Source organism: Gekko japonicus, unplaced genomic scaffold (genome assembly GCF_001447785.1).
Source record: "Gekko japonicus isolate JY-2015 unplaced genomic scaffold, Gekko_japonicus_V1.1 scaffold400, whole genome shotgun sequence".
Lineage (NCBI taxonomy): Eukaryota > Metazoa > Chordata > Lepidosauria > Squamata > Gekkonidae > Gekko > Gekko japonicus.
Window position 1 is genome coordinate 1,005,474 of NW_015165246.1, and position 21,486 is coordinate 1,026,959.

Consider the following 21,486-nt stretch of genomic DNA (forward strand, 5'->3'; position numbering starts at 1 on the left):
GCTGAAGGCGGCCCCCCCCCCCCCCCCCCGGGGACGGAGCGGTTCTCCCTGGCGTGTGGGGCGCGCCGCTGAGTCCACCTCAGACTCGGTGCCTTCGTGTCTCCACTGAGGAAGGCGCTTGGTGTCGGTTCTGGCATCTGTGGACGGAGACCTGCATTTAATGTAAATTGTCTTTATATTGGGATCAGGGACTTCTATCCTGAACCCCACAGGATTGTTGCTTTTAAATTGTTTTAGCACTTCTGGTTGCACCGTTAAATTGTGTACTGATGTGCAGCTAAACTTGCCACATTTGGCTGGTTGGCTGTAAGGACTAGAAAGCTCCTAGTGAAAGACGAATGGATGTAGTTTGTTACAGGACTTAACAGGTTTTTACATGCATGCTCTGTTTGATATTCATTTTACATATTTCATTTATGCTTGTGGTTGTATTGGAGTGCTGGCTTTTTGCTGTGAATAAATTTGTTGTGTACTGATGTTTTGGAAGGTTGTACTATCCGCGCAGTTGTGTTTTACTGTCTATTTGTTTGTTCATGCCTCAGTGCCATCACGTGCAAGGAAACTGGTTAGTCTCTTGTAGTAATGTCCTGGGTGATGACATGCTACTGTGTAGTCCCAGATCATTGACAGATGATTCAGAGCACCCTGTGGGATAAGTACAGCCCCCAGTGGTGTCAGGTGTTTGGTGACCTAGTAATGAACAGCTGAATGAAAGAGAGTAGTGTGGATGTCTGGGAGTGTGACCTAGCTGGTTGTAAGTAGCAAAAACCAAGGAAGTGTTAGTCAAAGCAAGAGCTCAGTGGTCATCATACTGAACATTTGGAATTAGAAAACTAAGCAGTGTGTAAGCCAAACTGTTTTATCTAAAACAGGTGGCAAATTAAATTTAATATGGGTTCCTGCCAAAGTTTACGGAAGTCCGGTTCACCCCAAGAATGTACCAGTGAGAGAGACGAGACTGGTGAATTAAAAAACAATTTGTCTTTTACTGAAGAATATCAAAATCGCACACATACAAAACAGAATCTCACACACATACAATCAAGTTCCTTAGAAGTACAGAAATAGAAAAATAGTTCCTTTTACTTAGGAGGTGGGTAGGTATACGTTCATACTTATCTTTTCCTGAAGCCTTGTCTGTTGCAATGAAGAATTGAGGGGTAAAGAAAATAGTACCTAGGGGTATTTCTAACTCACACTGCCAGAACCAGCCAGCAAAGTGTGGACCTCCTTGGCTGCGCACACCAAGAGATCCAGAATAGACAAAGGGTTGTTGGATAGAAAGCTGGTCTTTTGGGGATAAAAGTAGACAGAGGATGATGAAGGGTTTGCGGCTAGCAAAGGACCCTGCACATGGTCCTCAGTTTTTATAGGTGAATCTTTGGGGTGGTTGGCAACCTTGCCATCCTGGGATCCACCTACCTGTAAGTCCGTCCCATCCCTGCATCTTATTGGTGCGTGCAGAGAGGGTGGTAACTCTAAGGGTTGGGCCAATATTGAAATACTAAACTCTAACTCAGGGACAAGCCATCTGGTCAGGTGTGAAGTCTTGGCTTCAGGACCTTCCTTGATGTGCAGATAGATCTAGGCTTTCCTAGGCAATCAAAGCCACATCTGCCAGGAAATGGCAATTCAGATGTAGATTGAAGACTTGTATTGTGTGACATCCAGCCCTTCAGCAATGGGGGATTCTTGTCTTTGAGCTGTGGTTTCTGCTAACAATGGCAAAATGTGCTTCCCTTTCCCTAAGGCTAGGAGCTGTATGTGTTTGCTAGCTTCATTAACATGAAAAGCAAGTAGATACCTTCTATGTGAAACCTCTCACAACAGGTGATTCAGGCAGCTTTCCCTAAGCCCAGGGTGTATGCTTATGCACAGTCCAAGTGGTATGTCAGCAGATATCACTCCATAAACAACAATATTAGTCTCTTTCTCAACAAGTGGTAAAGTGTGCTTCCTGTCACAGTCTTAGGAAACCATGTAATGCAGTTAATTCCTAGGTAGCTGAGTGTTTCTGTGTAGCAGCAAATCAGATGGTACCAGCGACACCTTAAAAAGACCATATTCCGACACAAGCTTTTATTAGTCTGAGCTCACTTCATTGCAGCTGCACTATGAGTGTGTGCCCATTGCTGCTCAAGAATAGGAAGGGGAGTTTATTCTGTGCTGTAGTAATACTTGTAAGAATACATTTGCCCTGACCTGGATGGCCCAGGCCAGCCCAATCTTGGAAGCCAAGCAGGGTCAGCGCTGGTTAGCATTTGGATGGGAGACCATCAGGGAAGTCCAGGGAAGCTACACAAAGGCAGGCAAGGGCAAACCACCTCTGTTCCTCTCTTGCCTTAAAAACCTTATGGGGTTGCCAGCTGCCCCTTGACGGCACCTTCCACCACCACGAATATATTTATCCTCAGTCTGTTACCATTCTGGAATTATACTTTTTAAAGAGCTTATCTTAATAGTATTAAAACAAATTTACAGTCCAGTGGCACCTTTAAGACCAAGAAAGGTTTATTCAAGGTATGAGCTTTGAGTATTTAAAAAAGTGTGCCTTGCACATGACTTGGACTCTAAATTTGTTCTACTGCTTCAGACCAACACGGCTGACCACCTGCATTTATCCTGATCCTGACATTTTCCAAATGATTTAATACTGTCTTTTGGAAATGCTTTTTTGAACCCAAAAGTTTTAACATAAAAAGATGTGCAATGTGATACCTTGAGAGGTAATGGAATATTGGTGAGAAGAGCTGTTGCATTAATTTGTACAATTGATGAGACTGATGAGCTTCCCATGTGGCAAATGCATGCAAAATGATGGTTGCTTATTATTGATTGAAGACAAAGTCAGCAGTGTGGTGGAAATAAATCCTTCTAGCCTTGCAAAATGTCCAAGAAAGGTAATACATGCTGCTTTGGGCCCTTAAATATATTGAGAGAGAGGCCCCGTTTCCATTGCTGGTTGACTTCGCTAACATTTGACAGATACTGACATGGCAGAAAACAGGTCTTAAGCATACCTTATAGGTTCCTAGGGTATTTTGCCACAGGAAGTAAAGCAACACCTGTAGATATGCCAATTTTGCTGTATCAAACAGGGTGGATTTGATTTAAATCAGGAAGGCTGTCTTTGGCTGCGGTCACACGGAGCATTAGCCACGCTACAGAGACGGAAGATAGGCGGATTTTCCAGGCGCGATCACACCACCACATCTGGGAAGCGTAGCGTTCCAGTGGCTTACCCGAGGCTTCCCGCCAAAGATGCTGGGTAAAAAACTAGTACCTCCGAGGTACTAGTTTCCGGAAACCGCGGGGCAAGGGCGGGCGTCTGATCGCGTTTCCAGTGGCATCCGGCGCCCGCCCATGTCCCCTTGCAAAAAGGTTTTTCCCCCAAGTCTCCGTGGGATGCGCACAAGCACCCAACAGAGCATGCGCACACTTCAGTTTTTTAAAAAAACAAACACAACCCCATTTGCCGCGCCGCCCTGCTTCTTTGCCTGTGGTGTGATCGGCACCTCCCCCCTAACCACAGGACCTCGACAGGACCCCAACCGGACGTCTGATCGTGCAGCCGCGCGTTATTTTGCTCTGGGGCAAACAGCCACGCTCCCCCCCACCGCATTTTCCAGCCCGTGTGACCAGAGCCTTAAAATGTATTATTCTAGGTTGTTAAAACCTTAATACTGGTTTTTTTGCAATGTAGTTGAGGGTTTCTTTTTAGTCAGTGCTGTACATTTTTAAATAGTGAATGATTTTGGAAACTTAGGATTCATTTTATAGTTGTATCAGACAATGAATGTTTATGAAGTCATTGGAAGAACCGTTTCTGATTCAACAGGTTATTCATTAATAGACACACATTTAAATTGTGTTATGATCTTAAATAAAGGTAAAGGTTCCCTTGCTCGAAAGCCAGTCGAATCCGACTCTAGGGTTGCGGTGCTCATCTCCGTTTCAAAGCCGAAGAGCCAGCGCTGTCCGAAGACATTTCCGTGGTCATGTGGCCGGCATGACTAAACACCAAGGCACACGGAATGCTGTTCCCTTCCCACCGAAGCGGTACCTATTTATCTACTTGCATTTTCTTGCTTTCGAACTGCTAGGTTGACAGGAGTTGGAACTAGAGACGGGAGCTCACTCCATCATGCGGCACCCGGGTCTCGAACTGCTGAACTACTGACCTTCCACAGCCTGCAGTTCAGCATCTTAACCACTTGAGCCACCGCAGCTCCTTAAATTAGTGAAGGCTATACTCAGAAATATTGCCTCAAGATATTTGGAATATGCTCTTCAAACATTCACTTTTGGTTCTGTGGTTTCCATCTCCTTTCTCACAATCCAAATTTCTTCTCCTTGCCCAGATCTGTTCTCTGTCTCGTGTTACCAAGTTCCCCCCCCCCCGGGCGGGGGATGGTGTGGTGGCCAGAACCAGGTTGGGGAACTCCTGGAGATTTAGGGGTGGAGCCTGGGGAGGACGGGGACCTCAGTGGGGCACAATGCCCTAGAGTCCACCCTCCCAAGCAGCCATTTCCTCCAGGGGGAACTGATCTCTGTAGTCTGGAGAGGAGCTGTAATTCTTGGGGATCCCCAGGCCCCACCTGAAGGCTGGCATCCCAAGTTCTGTCCCCCTCACTTTCTAGTAATTGATCTTCGTGACACTTTGCACTTTTAGAGAAAGATAAAGGATGAACTGTGTGTTTATGAATTTAATTTAAAACCTTTTTTTTGCTGTTAGCAAGCAAAACAGAGACTTTGACCCTTGGACAAAATGGAGACTTTTATTTTCTACAGTTGTACTTGTAAGCAGCCTTTGCACATGTAAAGCCTCAGATTGGACAAGTGGGGAGAGTGGGTGTGACTTCCTTCCCTCTCTTATTTTCATATCCTGCTTCTTTATACCAACCTGGAATCTGAGGTCTGTCTGTGTTCCTGGCTCCCTCACTACCAACAAACTGCGCAGCCACCAGCATCACTCTTTCAAATCCCATCTTTCTGGTAACACAGACCAAGTAACATGTTACCCATGAAATCGTTCATTTTAGGTGAAGAGCTACTGAGGACACAATAGTTATAAAATAAAATGAATAAAAACAGCGGTGTTTTTGAAATTGGATAGTGTTCAGAATAATCACTTGTTTTTGTCAGCCTCCAGCCTAATACTGGAGAAATAAAAATTTGTAGGAAATAACGTAACAATAAACGTAGTCCTTCCTAATCTTCTCAGTAAAAATTTCCTTTCCTAACTACTTCACTTTAGAGATTATTTTGCTGGCATTAAGTGCTGTCATGAAATGAGGCCGTGGTGGCCCTTGATGACATTCTCAGTAACACATTTGACTAGATAGACTCGCCCACTGGATTGTAAGAAACAATGGTTTTGACATGGGAGTGGAATCCTCTGCATGTCACAAAGCTGTTGTCAGCCACAGGAAGAACACTTAGAGAGTTGTGTTCTCCTGCCTCCTCCCACTCTGCTAAGCCAGCCTTGAAGCCTTCCTGTAGCCCACAGAGGCTTCCTTCAGCTTAGGGTGGAGGACGTCCCTGCAGCCCATTGTGTCACCCAGTGTGTGCCAAGGCTTTGGATCCCACAAACGTAGGGACACGCTGGTCATTTGTTCTACGGCATTATTCCCTATTCCATTTCTTTTCCAAACCCTCTTTCAAGATGGTACATGATTTCATTTATGGGGACTCCGTAGTGTCCCCACAACCCTCTGGTCTCATTTGCACACCAAGATGGGGTCTGTGCACATTTTGTGAGAGGGAAACGAAAGACATCTGGGCATCTCTCCCCTCTCCTCCTCCTCTCCCTTTCAGTTCTCTCGTCTTCAGCACTGATGGGGGGTGGTCAGTGTCATGAGTGACATTTCCCAAACACTCTTCAGTAGACTTCTGTTTATGTTTCTCACTTCTGCTGCAGCTTTTAGCATAGCCATGTTTTGTGCCAAGACCAGTGAATGAAGACATCTCTGAAGATAGTTCCAGGTGGTCAGCCATGTTGGTTTGAAGCAGTAGAACAAATGTAAGACCAACAAAAGTTTATTCAAAGTATGAGCTTTTGTGTGCATGTACACTTTTTCAAACACGCTGGAATGGACAGTAGAGTTCAAACTTAACAGACAGGCTGAACAGCAAATTTACACGTAACATGATAAAAAAGTTTTAAGTTATGCAAAAAGCAAACTAAATAACAAGCTAAGAAACGTATGCTGCCACATATACCCAGACAGCACAGTTACTGGACCTAACAACATCAACTACACCATCAGAGGCTCATTCACTTGCTTGTCTTCTAACATTATGTATGCCATTAAATGCCTACCATGCCCTTTGGTTCTCTACATAGGACAAACCAGACAAACCCTATGCCAGAGGATAAATGGACACAAATCTGACATCAGGAATCACAAGACTGATAAACCTGTAAGAGAACACTTCAGCCTTCCAGGACATTCAGTGGGTGACCTCAAAGTAGTTGTTTTATTACAAAGGAGCTTCAGGAACAGAATGGAAAAGGAAATTGCTGAATTACAAGTTATTACAACACTTGGAACAAAAACCTCCCCAGGACTCGACAGGGATATTGGTTTCTTATCTTATTACATATGCTAACTCATTCAGTCCTCACGTGTATTTCTCAGCAAGAAGGACTATGCATCCTCTGTATTTTAGTGTATTTCTTTTTCAGAATAGTATATTAGAATACTGAGTGTAATGGAAGGGATATTGGGATGTTTTGCTGACATACCACTACACCCATTAAAAAAAATGGTGTTAAGTTACCTCCATGCCTGAGAGGAGATGAATGGTGAGTCTCAATTTACTTCCCACAATTAGAAAAGATGACTTTACACATTCTTTATCATGTTACATGTAAATTTGCTGTTCAGCCTGTCTATAAGTTTGAACTCTACCGTCCATTCCAGTGTATTTGGAAAAGTGTGCATGCACACGAAAGCTCATACCTTGAATAAACCTTTGTTGGTCTTAAAGATGCCATTGGACTCCAAATTTGTTCTGAAGGCATCTCTGTTAGAGATATAAAGTTCCCTGGAATTTTGGAGCCAAGGGGAAGAAAGAATTCCCCCAGGGGGGAAAAAATTGCAGGGAAATATAGTATAGTGTCTCAGCCCCAGTGTCCCCCCAGATTTCCTGATTGTTTAGTTGAGAAAGTCCTCACATTTTTTCATGTGTGTACGTTTGGAATGAGTGAAATGCTTTCTTTGTCACTCAGACAGAGAAACTATTTTGTAGGAGGCAGTAATCAGTACTCCCCTAGATGTCTGGTTTTTCCACTGGGAAAATTGAAAAAGTCCTCAGACTTTTTTTTATACTGTACCTTTGAGGTGTGAAAACCCTTATTTTAAGAAGCATTTCCCTCATTCCAGAAGAGAAAATACTTCATAGGAGTTTTTTTCTCACTGCTGTTGGTAAAATTCAAGCTTGCCTCCCAGCCAACAGAGACCTGGTTTTGCCCCCTTGGCCTTATGATCCTGCTGCTGACTGCCAGATCTGTAATGTCGGCCATTCAGGATTTAATCCTGGATGAGCAGGCTGACATGGTTGGATGAGGCTGGGAGAGTCAGTCTGACCCAGCTCTGCTCTCCAGGTTTTTCTGTAGAGCAAGCAGGCCAGGCCAGGGGGATGTGGAGGGGAAGTTGTGGTGGTCTACTTTGATTCAATCTCTCGTGGTGCCTTATCCAGCAGTCCACCATTTTTGAGTGCATATTCCCTGCAGGTGGGTGATTGGGACAGGGTAGGGATTCTGCTGGCGTGCTGTTCACCCCACTGCCAAGTTTTGTTCTGGGTATAACAGTGTGTGTACATGAAAGCTTATACCCAGAATAAAACTTGAATGGTGCCCCTGTACTCATACTTGGTTTTGATGGGCCATATAACTGTTGTTTTTCCTGTGTATTTTATAATGTTTTATATATATTGTAAGTTGCCTTGAGTTTCGCAAAGGAGAAAGGGGACAAATGTTTTGAATAAATAAATGAATTTTTAAAGAGTTCTCATGAACAACCCACCTCCAGTTTTTTCAAGTATTTACATCGCTACTCTTTGATTAGCTACAAAATAACTTTTTCTAACAACTGAAAACTTAAAAAACTTAATTAGTTGCTGACATTTTTGTGCCTAAATTGACTAGTATGAATACTGCGAGTCAAGTCAATTTTGAGGAAGCTGGGAATGTTTAGTGAGTAGGTCAAGATCCATAAAAGCAACTGTTTGAGTTCCCGCATCCTAGATTTTATGAAGCAAATAGAGAGAATAGTTTGGAACAGGCACAGAACTTCAAAGTGGCACTCACATGTAGAGAAAACATTTCCTGCGATGTGCCATTGATCTGTTAATGATAAGAAATCTATATTGTGTTTCTTTCCTCAAAAGGTGCCATATGAAACACTGAACAAACGATTCCGGGCAGCTCAGAAAAACATTGACCGAGAGACTAGCCACGTTACTATGGTGGTAGCCGAACTAGAGAAGACTCTGAGCAGCTGTCCAGCGGTGGATTCTGTGGTTAGTCTCCTTGATGGAGTAGTTGAAAAGCTCAGTGTTTTGAAACGAAAGGTAAGATGGCACTCCTACTTCATGTCAGTGCTGTGGCTTTCAAAGAAACTAAAATCTCCTACAGCAAGTAATGTGTCGGCATCTTACTTCACTGTTTGCATGTGGTATGCACACTGGAATGGATCCAACCAGCTTTTCCTCTGCTGAGGGGTTCCCCTTGACCACCCAGAAAGGCTGCAGGGGGGGAAATGTGGTCCTCCCCCCAGATTTGGGTATAATAAAGCTGGTTTTTTTGGTATTCCCGAACACACCCGAATACCAATACCAGTATTGTATGGATATCTGAAAATATTTGGTATCCCCAAATATATCTGGCTCCATTATATCCTATGGGGCCATTGTAGTCAATGGCAAGAATCTTCTCAGGAGTATTTGGGGGGAGGGGGTTTGAGGTAGAGGCATCAAATTTGTACTGTAGCTGCTGGAGCCTCTCCCCAAAAGAACTAAGTTTGGAAAAGATTGGACTAGGTGGTCCAATTCTAGGGGCATCCAAAGAGAGTGCCCCCAATACTCCATTGTTTCCTGTGAAAGGGGAAACATAAGAACATAAGAGATGCCAATGTTGGATCAGGCCAAAGGCCCATCCAGTCCAACACTCTGTATCCCACAGTGGCCAGAAATACCAGTGCCATCAGGAGGTCCACCAGTGGGGCCAGGACATTTGAAGCCCTCCCACTGTTGACCCCCCCCAAAGCACCAAGATGACAGAGCATCACTTGCCCCAGAGCCCCTATCTATACCTTGTGGCTAATAGCCACTGATGGACCTCTGCTCCATATGCTTATCTAATTCCCTTTTGAAGCCGTCCATGCTTGTAGCTGCCACCACTTCCTGTGGCAGTGAATTCCAAGTGTTAATCACTCTTTGGGTGAAGAAGTACTTCCTTTTATCCGTTCTAACCCGACCGCTCAGCAACTTCATGGAGTGCCCACAAGTTCTTGTATTGTGAGAAAGGGAGAAAAGTACCTCTTTCTCTACCTGCTCTTTCCCATGCATAATCTTATAAACCTCAATCATGTCACCCCTCAGTCGTCGTTTCTCCAAGCTAAAGAGCCCTAAGCGCCTTAACCTTTTCTCATAGGGAAAGTGTTCCAACCCTTTTATCATTCGAGTTGCCCTTTTCTGCACTTTGTCCAAAGCTATAATATCCTTTTTAAGGTGTGGTGACCAGAACTGCACACAGTATTCCAAATGAGGTCTCACCATTGATTTATATAGGGGCATTATTATATTGGCTGATCTGTTTTCAATACCCTTCCTAATAATCCCCAGCATAGCATTGGCCTTCTTTATTGCAGTCACACACTGTCTCGACATTTTCAGTGAGTTATCTACTACAACTCCAAGATCTCTCTCTTGATCAGTCTCTGCCAGTTCAGACCCCATCAACGTGTATTTATATTTAGGATTTTTGGCTCCAATGTGCATCACCTTGCACTTGGCCACATTGAACCCCATTTGCCATGTTGACGCCCACTCGCCCAACTTTGACAGATCCCTTTGGAGTGCCTCACAATCCTCACTGGTTTTCACCACCCTGAACAACTTCGTATCATCCGCAAATTTAGCCACTTCACTGCTTACTCCCAACTCCAAATCATTAATGAACAAGTTAAAAAGCAGTGGACCAAGTACTGATCCCTGTGGTACCCCACTGCTTACACCCCTCCACTGGGAGAACTGCCCATTTATACTCACTCTCTGTTTTCTATTAATTAGCCAGTTTTTGATCCATAAAAGGACTTGTCCTTTTATCCCATGATTTTTGAGCTTACTTAGGAGCCTTTGATGAGGAACTTTATCAAAAGCTTTCTGGAAGTCAAGGTAAACAATATCTATTGGATCCCCCTTGTCCACATGTTTGTTCACCCCCTCAAAGAACACTAACAGGTTAGTGAGACAAGATCTTCCCTTACAGAAACCGTGCTGAGTCTGCCTCAATTTGTTCACCCCCTCAAAGAACATTAACAGGTTAGTGAGACAAGATCTTCCCTTACAGAACCCATGTTGAGTCTGCCTCAATAGGTTTTGTTCATCTATGTGCCTACTAATTCTTTCCTTAATAATGGTTTCCACCAATTTACCCGGTATCGACGTCAGACTGACTGGCCTGTAATTTCCCGGATCTCCTCTGGAACCCTTTTTAAAGATGGGAGTGACATTAGCTACCTTCCAGTCCTCAGGAATGGAGGCTGATTTTAAGGAGAGATTACATATTTTTGTCAGGAGATCCACAAGTTCACAATTGAGTTCTTTCAGAACTCTCGGATGTATGCCATCTGGGCCTGGTGATTTATCAGGCAGGCAGATATAAAACCAGCCACCCAGCAGTTTCTTCCAGAGAATCTCTGCAGTAGAAACTCTGTGGTGTGGTGTGAGGGGGCATGTTTGCAAGGCCAGCAGCAGAACCAGGGCAATGTGCCCACCAGAACCAGTGCTACTGTGGCAGTGCCAAAACCCAACAGGACTGAGATCAAATCTGATAATCTCTAAAGTATACTATAAACTTGAGGGAGGGGGCATATTTGCAAGGCTAGCAGCAGAACCAAGGCAATGTTCTAGTGCTAGTAGCCAGTGCCAACCAACAGAACCCAGTGCCATTGTGACAAATGCCAGCCCGGCTCAACTGATGGCAACTTTAGCATAGAATCACACAACAAATACAGAGAAGCCCTGCCCAGTAATGCCTCAAAAAGTGAGGGGGAGGGGGTAGTGCCTGTCCATTGCTAAACTACTAAAAGGCAACAGAAGAACCAAAAACAGAGAGCCTAGGCCCCAGGCAGAAGGCCTAGTCAGAGTCAGTCCCACCCTCCCTAAGAAACCAAAAGTCCCCAGAAATATAAAACACAATAAAACAATTTTAAAAATTTAAACTGCTAAAAGGCAACAGAAGAACCACAAAACAGAAAAACAAAAATAGAGAGCCTAGACCCCAGGCAGAAGGCCTAGTCAGTAACTCCCCTCCCCCCAAAAAACCCCCAACAAGCCAAGAAATATCAAGCACAGTAAAAAAAAAAATTAAAACATTTAAACTGCAAGCAACAGGCTGGCAACAAACCACAAATTAGAAGAACGCCCCCCCCCCCAAAAAAAAAACCCCGGAAGAGGCCAAGGAAGAGGCCCAAGATGCCCTAGGGCCCAGAGGGCTATCCACCACCCCCAGGCCCCAAACCCACCAGCCCACAAAAAATTAGAAAAGTTTTTAAAAAATGGCTATAATAAGTCAAACCAGTGATGTATTCAGTCTTCTGTTGTCCAGGAGGCAGGATGGATCTTGACCTGAAGTAGTCCAATAGCAGTAGGAAAGCAGGCTCAGAGCAGAGACTGAAGCAGAAGCCAGCCACACAATCTCCAACCCAGGTCTCAGCAGCATGAATGGAGTTAGCCAGCCAGAGACCCCTGCTTTTTTGCTCTCTGTCCATGCACAGAAGAATTTCAAAAAAGAACAAACTTCTGTGATTGGTCAAAGTATGCCACCCTTATCTGTAATCCTATTGGCCAGGGCTCCTCCCCCTGGGAAAGCAGCAAGCAAGTAGTTGAGCTTCAACAAGTGAAGCCAGCAGCAACAACAGCCTTGCAAGCTGCAATGGCATTTGCTAATGCATTGCAGAGATTGTCTGCATGTAAGGTCCCTCTTCCCCCTCCCTCCTGGAAAGCAGAACAAAGGGTGGGAAAAAGACAAAAACAGTGGGAAAAAGAAGGTAAGTGGAGCCCTTTAAAGTTTAAACCCTTGCTTCACCTGTATTTGGTAATGCTGAAAAAAGCTGAAAACCCCTGAATATTTTTGGGGATTTTGGGGCATTCTATATTCAGCAGCTGAATCAGATCAGATTCGGCTTTACCGAACGCACACTCCTATAAAACTGTCTTATACTGAATCAGATCCTTGGCCCATCAACGTCCATATGGTCCATTATGATTGGCAGTGGGGCTCGGGGATCTCAGGCAGAGGTCTTTCATATCACCAGATCCTTTTGATATAGTGGTAAAGAGTGGCGGAATCTTAATCTGGAGAACTGGGTTTGATTCCACACTCCTCCACATGCAGCCGCCAGGTGGATGACCTTGGGTCAGTCACAGTTCTCTCAGAGCTCTCTCAGCCCCACCTGTGCAGGGGGTTGGACTAGATTACCCTGGAGGTCCCTTCCAACTCTATGATTCTACCTCCCTCACTGTTATGGGGAGAGGAAGGGAAGGAGATTGTAAGCCGCTCTGAGTGAAGGGTGGGGTATAAATCCAACTCTCCTCCACCTCCTGCTGCTGTGGCGGCAGATTGAGTTTGGGACTTTCTGTGAGGCAAGGAGATGCTCTGTTGCCAAGCCATGGTGCCTCTCTTGGGGAAATTAAGCAAAAAAGCTGTCTGGATTCAAGCCCTTGTGCAGTTGCCAATCATTAATTCAAAGGGGGGAAAGTCCTGACTTTCCCACGTATAATGGTGGTAAATACGGACTTGTTTTTTTGGAAAGAATCTGATTTACAACATGTACAGTGGAGTTGCTTCCCTGTTTTTGAAGACAAACCTGTCTGCAGTTTAATCAGGAAGGGGGTATAGCTAGATTGGCTGAACGGTAGAATGAGCAGGGCCTGCTGACCTGAATGTCAGAGGGGTGATGGGAGCGGTGTGTGGCCCAGCTATCATGTCCTCTTGAAGAGCTTTGAAACTCAGGTTTGCTTTTAAAAATAAACTACTTCTTCCCACACATTATGGAAGAATAATTGGAAGTGGCTGCTTGTCATCCTAAATGTTCAAATGATAAAGATTCTAGATACTGATGTTCTGATTTCCAAGCTGGTCTCCCAGGATTTTAGGTACAAACAATTTAATTTATGCTTCTCTACATGTTGTGCACTTTTATTCGAAAATGAAATGCTGTCTGAAAACTGAAGCTTGTCTGAAGCAGTAATGAGATTGACTCAAGATCTATTCAGTTGTAGGAAAATAAAACAGCAAGGCAATAGCACTTTAGAATTCACTGCAATTTACTCTGGCATAAGGTTTTGTCAGTGAGAGTTAGTGCATGCAGTGAGTGAACATAGACTTTGGTGTTAGCTAAATGACTAAGAAGTAAAACAATGCAAGAAGCACTTTAAAGTTCACATGCTTAAAAATCTCCCAGGTGGAGCATTCTGTTGCAGGAGAAGATTATACTCCATCTGAGAAAGGATTTGGATTTTTAAGGCGGGCTGGCAGGTATGCATAAATTCTCAGAGAGGCTGGTGTGGATGTATCTGGGAAAGGTCCAGAGACATGCAGTGCAGCAGCCTTGCTGAAGCTGCATTGGGGTGGGTCTGGTCAGTGCCTGGATGGCGCAATGCCTGGGAACCCACTGTGAGCCTCACTGAGTTCCAAGAAAGGTGCTGCATAAATGTTGGACATTAGATTAAGTCCTGGACTGGGGATGGCCAGAAATTAAACGCCTCAGGAAGATGTAACATAGCGAGTATTTTATTCTCGAAAGGCAAACAAGGAGGCTTCTGACTTTTGGGTATTCCATGCTTTGATTTGTCCTTCAGGTCTAACAGTGATTGCCCACTTCCTTTCAGTGCCCTGGCAACCATGCAGTGGTTTTATGTGGGTGGGTCTGTGTGTGGGTGATTTGGCCGAGTGCTCAAAGCAGGAACAGCCTTGTACAGGAAGAGGAAATTTTAAAGTGTTTGGAAATGCTTGAAGACTTGTACTTTCCTTTTACTAAGGAACAAAATCCATTGAACATTTTTTTCAGATTGTACTGCACAGGGCCCGGTCCATAATCCAGAACAGAGCTGGGCATTCTCACAGGTTTAGGGTTAGGTCTGTAAACTGAAGCCCTAAATTCTTTAGCTGACCTGCTGGTAGGAGCAGCTCTGTACTAACTTGTTCTGGAAGAGATATTTTAAGGATACAATCTTTGGGGCGTCAAAAAGTCAAGTGAACTGTTCTGTGCTGGAAGTCTCCGCTTCATAGTTAAAAATAGGTGTATCAGTTGCCTGATGACTGACTGATCTTTGTTACTGCAAGGATCTGTGGAAAGGGATTGCCTGGATAAAGTGGCAGGAAGAAAATCAAATTGCGAACTAATGAATTTGAGCTGGTTGAAACGGAGGGCTAAGGCACTGTTTTAACTTCTGACTGCATAGGTGTCTTCTCTCTCGCTAGGCAGTGGAATCAATCCAGGCTGAAGATGAGAGTGCGAAGTTATGCAAGCGCAGGATCGAGCATCTTAAAGAACATAGCAGCGATCAACCAGCTGCTGCAAATATGTGGAAGAAAAAACGCATGGATCGCATGATGGTCGAACATCTCTTACGGTGTGGTTACTACAACACAGCTGTAAAACTAGCCAGGCAAAGCGGTATTGAGGTTGGTACTTGCTAGGCGAAGTAATTGTGAAAACATAGGCATGCATGGTAATTACTTGAAAGACTAAGACCCCACCTCTCAGGGGAATTTGTTTTGGGGGGAGGGGTGACTGGCATTGGCCAGGTTATGAGTGCCCATGCAGGGCATGAAGTTCTAGCTCCTTGTCCTGTACTTGGCGGAGAATCTTGGTAGGGCATCTCCCCACTTTTTAGTGGGAGAAGTATCAGCTGGATTCTTCAGGTATGGCAAGGTAAGTATGATGTCATATCATAGCTGCTGTGTGCAGAGGTGGACGTTTCTGCATCAGCTGCCGTTTGGCAGAAGCGGGAGGGCCATCCCCGGGTCAGAACCAGGGATGTGTAGATGGAAAAAGAAACCGCTTTATAATAATTCCACTTGCAGAAGGGGGGATGTGCAAGATGTTGCACAGCATCTCCTGCTCTGGTTTGCTCATGTACACAATGACATGCGCACATGAGATGCTGTTGTGTACCTGTCTAGAGAGCTAGTTGAATTGGTTTTGTTGTTTTTCTGGATGGCTGTTGTGCTCCATTTTGTAAGGTTTCTGGTGTTTGCCCATGGGCAAGCTGTGCTTTGATTTCAGTAGAAATAAGTTGCTTTATGTGCAAATAAATTTAGAACATGGCTGCTGTGGCCTCAGGGCACTGAATTGTCTTCATTGAGATGTCATTGCACAAATGAAGCCCAGAGCAAAAGTGGTAGAGAAATCACTCATCTGTGGCACAAATGAAGCCCAGAGCAATCAGTAGTGATGCTGATGCAAAATGGATCCAGCAGCAAGTATTTTTTGAAATGTGGTTCCCACAAGTTATTAATCGAAGTAGCTTGCTATGACATTTCTTTAAGAGCTGAAGTACTCAGTGGCCTTTGCCCTTGAGTGAATCAGTGTTGCAGTGAATTCTTCAAGCTATATATACTAGACATGTCTTAAAGCTGTATACCAGATACTAATTATCACAAGTTATTCAATTCCTGTAATGTATTATGAGGTAGAACTTTAATATGTAACTTATACTCTGTTTAGTCACTAGGGTAAGAAGAATGTAGACAGAGAGCATTTTTATCAGTTTTATGTTGGTACAAGTGAGGGACCCACAAGGACTTGCTGGGGGCAACTTATTTCCCCTTGTATCCCACCCATTTCCTCTTTTCCTGTCCCAGCAGCCTCTGTAGCTTTTCCCGTTTCCCTGCTCCTTCTCTTTTAACCACCATCCTACCTTTCCCACTCTCACACCACTTCTTTCAGCCTTACCTCCTTCCCTGGCATCCTCTCATGGGTAAAGTCCGACCGAGTGGCAAAAGTGGTAGAGAAATCACTCATCTGTCTTTGGCTCATTTTATGTAATTTGTTTTGATCCACACTCTGTGGGTTGACTTAGCATTAGATATTTGAAAAAGCAGGGGGACCTGCAAGGACTTGAAGGGGAATCTCAGCCTCCTCTTTCTCTCCCCTCAGAAGTCCCCTCATCCTCAACTTTTCCTCCTTCCCTTCCCCAGCATCCTTTCCCAGGAAAGAGTCTGGCCAAGTTGCACCATGCAGGGCCCTTTGGCCTCTGAGAGAGGATTCACCAGGGCCAGTACCGGCAGCAAACCCTGCATACCCCCCCCCCCCCTGATAGAAACAAAGGCTAAAACTGGCAATATTGCTTTGTTTGCCTTATAACAGCCACAGAGAGCATCTGTTTCTTAAAAATACAGGTGCTGCTTCTATTATTGGGATGGGTGGATGGGTACTTTTTCAGATTTCATGTACTTTCTCAGATTTTATTTTTTTCCTGCAAACCTGGGGCTTTTTTCATTCTTAAAAAGATCCGTCTGTTCATGGCTCAGACTTCTACATTTAAGTAGCCATTGATCTGAATTCTGGATCTGAATTCTGGTTTTTCCTTGCTGACATATTCTCGTGCTGCTGGTTCCATCGTTCTTCATAGAGGGAGAGAGGCTGGGAATGTTTTAAAGTCAGGATATGCAGAGTGGACAGGGGGACACACCAGGTTTTACACAGGCATGTTTTCCATCCCACTTGCATGCCAATTCTGCATGTTTGTTCCTTTGGCTGCATTGAATATTCACACTGGAAGTTGAGTGTCTCCAAATATAAATTGAAAAAAATGCCTTTATGTAATATGGTATATAGGTTTTTGACATGAGTTCATACTATCCTTAAAATTTATATATGCCTGTTTGATGCTTGCCTTAGTTGCGCAGCTGCCACTGAGCCACCCTGTGGTCTTTCAAGATCTGTTTGTTGAAGAAATTTATGAAGCTCATAAGACTCAGTTGAAAGGCTCCCAAAGCAGCCAGCATTCAAATTGTCAATAAAATGACTAGAAACAGCAACATTTAGAACACTGATCAATTGGTAATAGCTAATTTTAAAAGAATTGCAGCAGTTGGAACTAGATTCATCTTCTGTTGCCCTGGAATAATGCCACAGACTGTCAAAGGAGTGGCAGGAAGGGGTGAAAGGAAAATACTTTTCCTCTGGGGTCGAGCCTTATTGGCTCCAATCTCAAATTGAAATTGTGTGTGTGTGTGTGTGGGTAGAATGGCCTGGGCGCGTTGTGGTCACTACTGAGTGCCCTGGGAGAGCTTGCCCTGTCATTGTGGTGGGAAGGGTGCGGGAAGGTATGAGGGACAGCGGAGTGGAGGAGGCCAGCCTTGTGTACATGGGCTCCGCGTGTGGCAGAATGAGGCCTTGGAGTTGTGCGTTGGAATGGACTACACCACGGGCAGGGACAGGTCCACGTTCTTATACTTTTCTCTGCACAGAGGGTTTCTGGCATCTACAAGGACAGTATAGCACTGAGCTGGATGTGAGGGTTATGTAAAGTGTGGGAGCATTCAGAACATTCTTAGCTCTTTCATGAAGATAGTTCCAGGTGGTCAGCTGTGCTGATCTCAAGCAACAGACCAAATTTAGAGTCCAGTGGCTAAGTCCAACAAAGGTTTATTCAGGGTGTGGGCTTTCATGAGCTTTCATCTTAAAGGTGCCACTGGACTCTTAAATTTGTTACCGCAGGGATGTGACAAGCGGCCTGGCCCTGGATTTCACGTTCATCCCTGTGATAAGGGGTGGGGGGAGGGTGAAGGAGACCGGAAGGCGATGGCTCTGTGGTCCTTTGCAGGAGTGCTGAATTTCCCTGTTCCCACTTCCTTCAGGCTGGCAAGTCTGAGGCAGGTCCCAAGGGAAGGCGAGCAGCTAGTGAAACGGGGCAGTGGTGCAGAACCCCAGATTTCTTCCATTTTTCTGTGTCCTTTAATGAGACATTTGGCTCATCCTTATATTTTCACCAATTTAAGGAACCTTGTCCCAAGAGAGCGCTGTCGATACCTTTTCCGGTTTCCCTTTATTCTGTCATGATGACAGTCTCAAGTCAGCATAAGTCGAGCAGCTGAAAGGGGCAATCAAAGCAAAGAGCTCCTGAATGAATCAGGGAGGAGGTGGTAAACTCCCTTCCCATTGGTGACTTCTCTAGCATTTGGGATGATGCTGGTAGAAAATCACCTTTGCCCTCTTACGTGTCCCTTGCAGGCTACACCATTCTTGTTGCTCTGTTGAGCGCTGTGCTGAAATCCAGACACATAGTATTGGGGCGGAATAGGCCCACAGGCACCTGGTTCTGTCCCGGGCGATGTGGAGTTTGCTCAGCTGGCCCGGGTCCAAAAAGACTCTTCTTCTAATTAAGATCTACTTTTCTGCTCCAGACGTCGTGGCACAGGGGAAGGTCTGGAATAATTCTGCTCCACGGATCTGCCCACCTCCCCTTTGTACGCTGATTGAAGTTAGGCTTTGATGTGGATTCAGACGGTACACCAGTTTCAGGAAGAGAAAACTGCAGTGTGACTTGTCTGTGCCTTCCTTTAGAAAGATTGGCTTGAGCCTGGGCACCCCCCCACCCCACACAGTCCTCCCTGCCCATTTTGCCTTTGGCGGCTGGGGACCAGAGGCAGGGCTTTTTTTGATCTCTGCTGCTGCATCCTCTGCTCTCTGGTAGGTGCCAGGGCAAAACATTTCCTTTCACCCTAAGGGTAAAACTTAAGAGGTTTGAGCTTTTAGAAGAGAAGAGAATGGATTTATACCCTGCCCTTCCCAACCCAAAGGAGTCTCAGAGCTGCTTCCAATCCCTTCCCCTCCCCACAACAGACACCCTGTGAGGTAGGTGGGGCTGAGTGAGAGAACTCTCCCGAGAACTGCCCTTGAGCTTTTAAAATGGTTTTTACTGTCAGCTTCTAGCCTTAGGGGGTGTTTCATGAGGATCCTTTTAGGCTTCTGAATATTTTAGGTGGATTTTAATGCTTGGGTCTTTTAGTAGTTATGGTTTTATGCTGTCTTACAATTCTATCATGTTTTAACTTGTGAACCGCTTCGAACAGGTTCTCTGGAGAAAGTAGCTGTGACGACCCCTTAACTGGGGAGGTCTGGTTTTACTTTAAAAGTGTTCTTTATGTTTTGTTTTACTGTGTATATCCGGCTGCCACCAGGAAATTTAAGGCTTTCCAAACCTTTATACTATAATATTTCTATCACTGGGTGGGTAGGTAGGTTGAGGTTTTAGGCTTTCATGGGGGTCTATGTGTTTCATGAGAAATTATTTCTTTCAGAGCTGGCAGACTTAAATAAAAGAAGATTTATTGATATAATTTGTAAATAATATAGTAGAACACTGTAACTAGGAATGGGTAAATACTAAACAATTGCTTTGGTATTTCACACACTTTCCCCTTCACTGTCAGGGATCTTGGCATGTAACTTTGTAACTTTAACTCAAGGTCATGTAAGTTCACTGTTTCTCTCCAGGACATACAGCCTTTCCTAAACTTTGTCTTCAGTTACTTTCATTTACATTTTACTATTCTCTCAGAACAACCTCAGCTGTTCTTAACGGCACACACACAGACTGGTTCTCTCACAGACTTCCGAACGAACTCTTCTAACCAACTGTTTTTTTGTCCTCATCAACTGTCACTCTTCCACTGTCAAAACCTCAAACTGTCACTCCTGATAGACATACATATTCATCCACACACAGCATCACTTCCAAAACCCCTCCCTCTCTCTGTCACTCACCAATCACACCACCCTTGCCTCTTCAAGCACTCTAGACTATCACATGCAACCAAACTTTTAAAAAGACACACACCCATAAACAAGGAATCGTTACAGTAGCATATATGTTTTCTGAATGTACAAATAAAAGCACGCAGTGGAGCAAAGGAAAATAGTGAAAAGACACCAAGAAACAGTTTGGTGTAGTGGATAAGTGCGCGGACTGGGAGAACCAGGTTTGATTCCCCACTCCTCCACTTGCACCTGGCTGGATGACCTTGGGCAAGCCATAATTCTGATAAGAGCTGTTCTTGAAAAAGAGCAGTTTCTGTCAGAGGTCTTTCAGCCTCACCTATCTCACAGGGTGTCTGTTGTGGGGAGGGGAAGGGAAAGGAGTTTGTAAGCCGCTCTGAGACACCTTTGGGTAGTGAAGGGCGGGGTATAAATCCAATCTCTTCTTCTTTCCCCCCAATCTAAATTTCACCCCCAGTGGTGGTGATTTCAGAGTAGGCCAAATCATCTTGAATGTCCAGATTTCTGCGCTGGGCTACACTTAGGCCTCTCTCTTTCCCAGCCACTTCCTAGCCTTTTTCATTGAAGTCGTCTCATCAAATCCCCCTAAATTGACTGTTTTTAAGGGAAAAGAGTTCTCCACTTCTCCCTGGAAAGACCCCTGCTGTTGTCCCTGATGACAAGCTTCTGAGAGTCCGTGGGGGGTGCGTGCGAGGTCCCAGGAGAGAAGTTCTCTTCCTTTGACTGTCTCCGTCCCCATGTGAGCTAGCATCCTGGAGGCTGGGCAGAGTGAAGCTGGTTGGAAGACCTGGATCTGCAGCCCTTTCGATTACCTTGAAAGGGGGTTGTACCTTCACCTTGGAGTACTTAAAGTGCAGATTCAGCATTCCTCTTGCAGTCTGAATCACATTGAAGTAATTCACCATGAGGATTGACTGCATTTCCAGTAAAGTTCTTGTGGACTAATGGGTTTAGTCTTTTTTTCACTCTAGCGAATTCAGTTTGCTGTGTACATTCCTTCCTGTTTTCTTTCATCGCTTTAATAAGCTTGCGGGGAGGGCGGGGTATAAATGCAATTAAATTAATTAATTAATGTATTTGTGGGGCAAACAAGGACTTTAACTTGTTATGCTAATTAATGGCTGTGCTGTTGTTTTATACTTGAGATCAGGAATAAAGTTTTTCAGAAGCATGACAAGGTGGGTTGATTTGAAATCAAGCTTTCGACTGTCTGAATCATGTATGTCTAAACGAGCACGTGTATTAACTAATTCTAGGAACAATTAAAACATGTAGGCAAGTAAGTAAAGTAAATAGTAGACTTTACTATCAGGAGTGTGACTACAGGCATGCGGCCTCACGTGCCTTGTGCTGCAGAGAGTCTGTGTCTGCCTTAGGGAGCGATTGTGAATTTAAGAGTGGGTTTGGCTTTCTCTGTGCATGTTAAGAGACGATTATTCATTTAATCTTCCAGGGTCTGTAACGT

At 44.6% G+C, this 21,486-nt stretch overlaps 1 protein-coding gene across 1 annotated transcript in view; it reads left to right on the forward strand.

The window, feature by feature from the left end:
• MAEA (macrophage erythroblast attacher) overlaps positions 1-21,486 on the forward strand; it is a 43,099-nt gene that overhangs the window by 542 nt on the left and 21,071 nt on the right. Inside the window, exons 2-3 of the mRNA XM_015410081.1 lie at positions 8,395-8,577; positions 14,714-14,917. Coding sequence (XP_015265567.1) covers positions 8,395-8,577; positions 14,714-14,917 — 387 coding nt within the window. The remainder of the gene's footprint in view (positions 1-8,394; positions 8,578-14,713; positions 14,918-21,486) is intronic.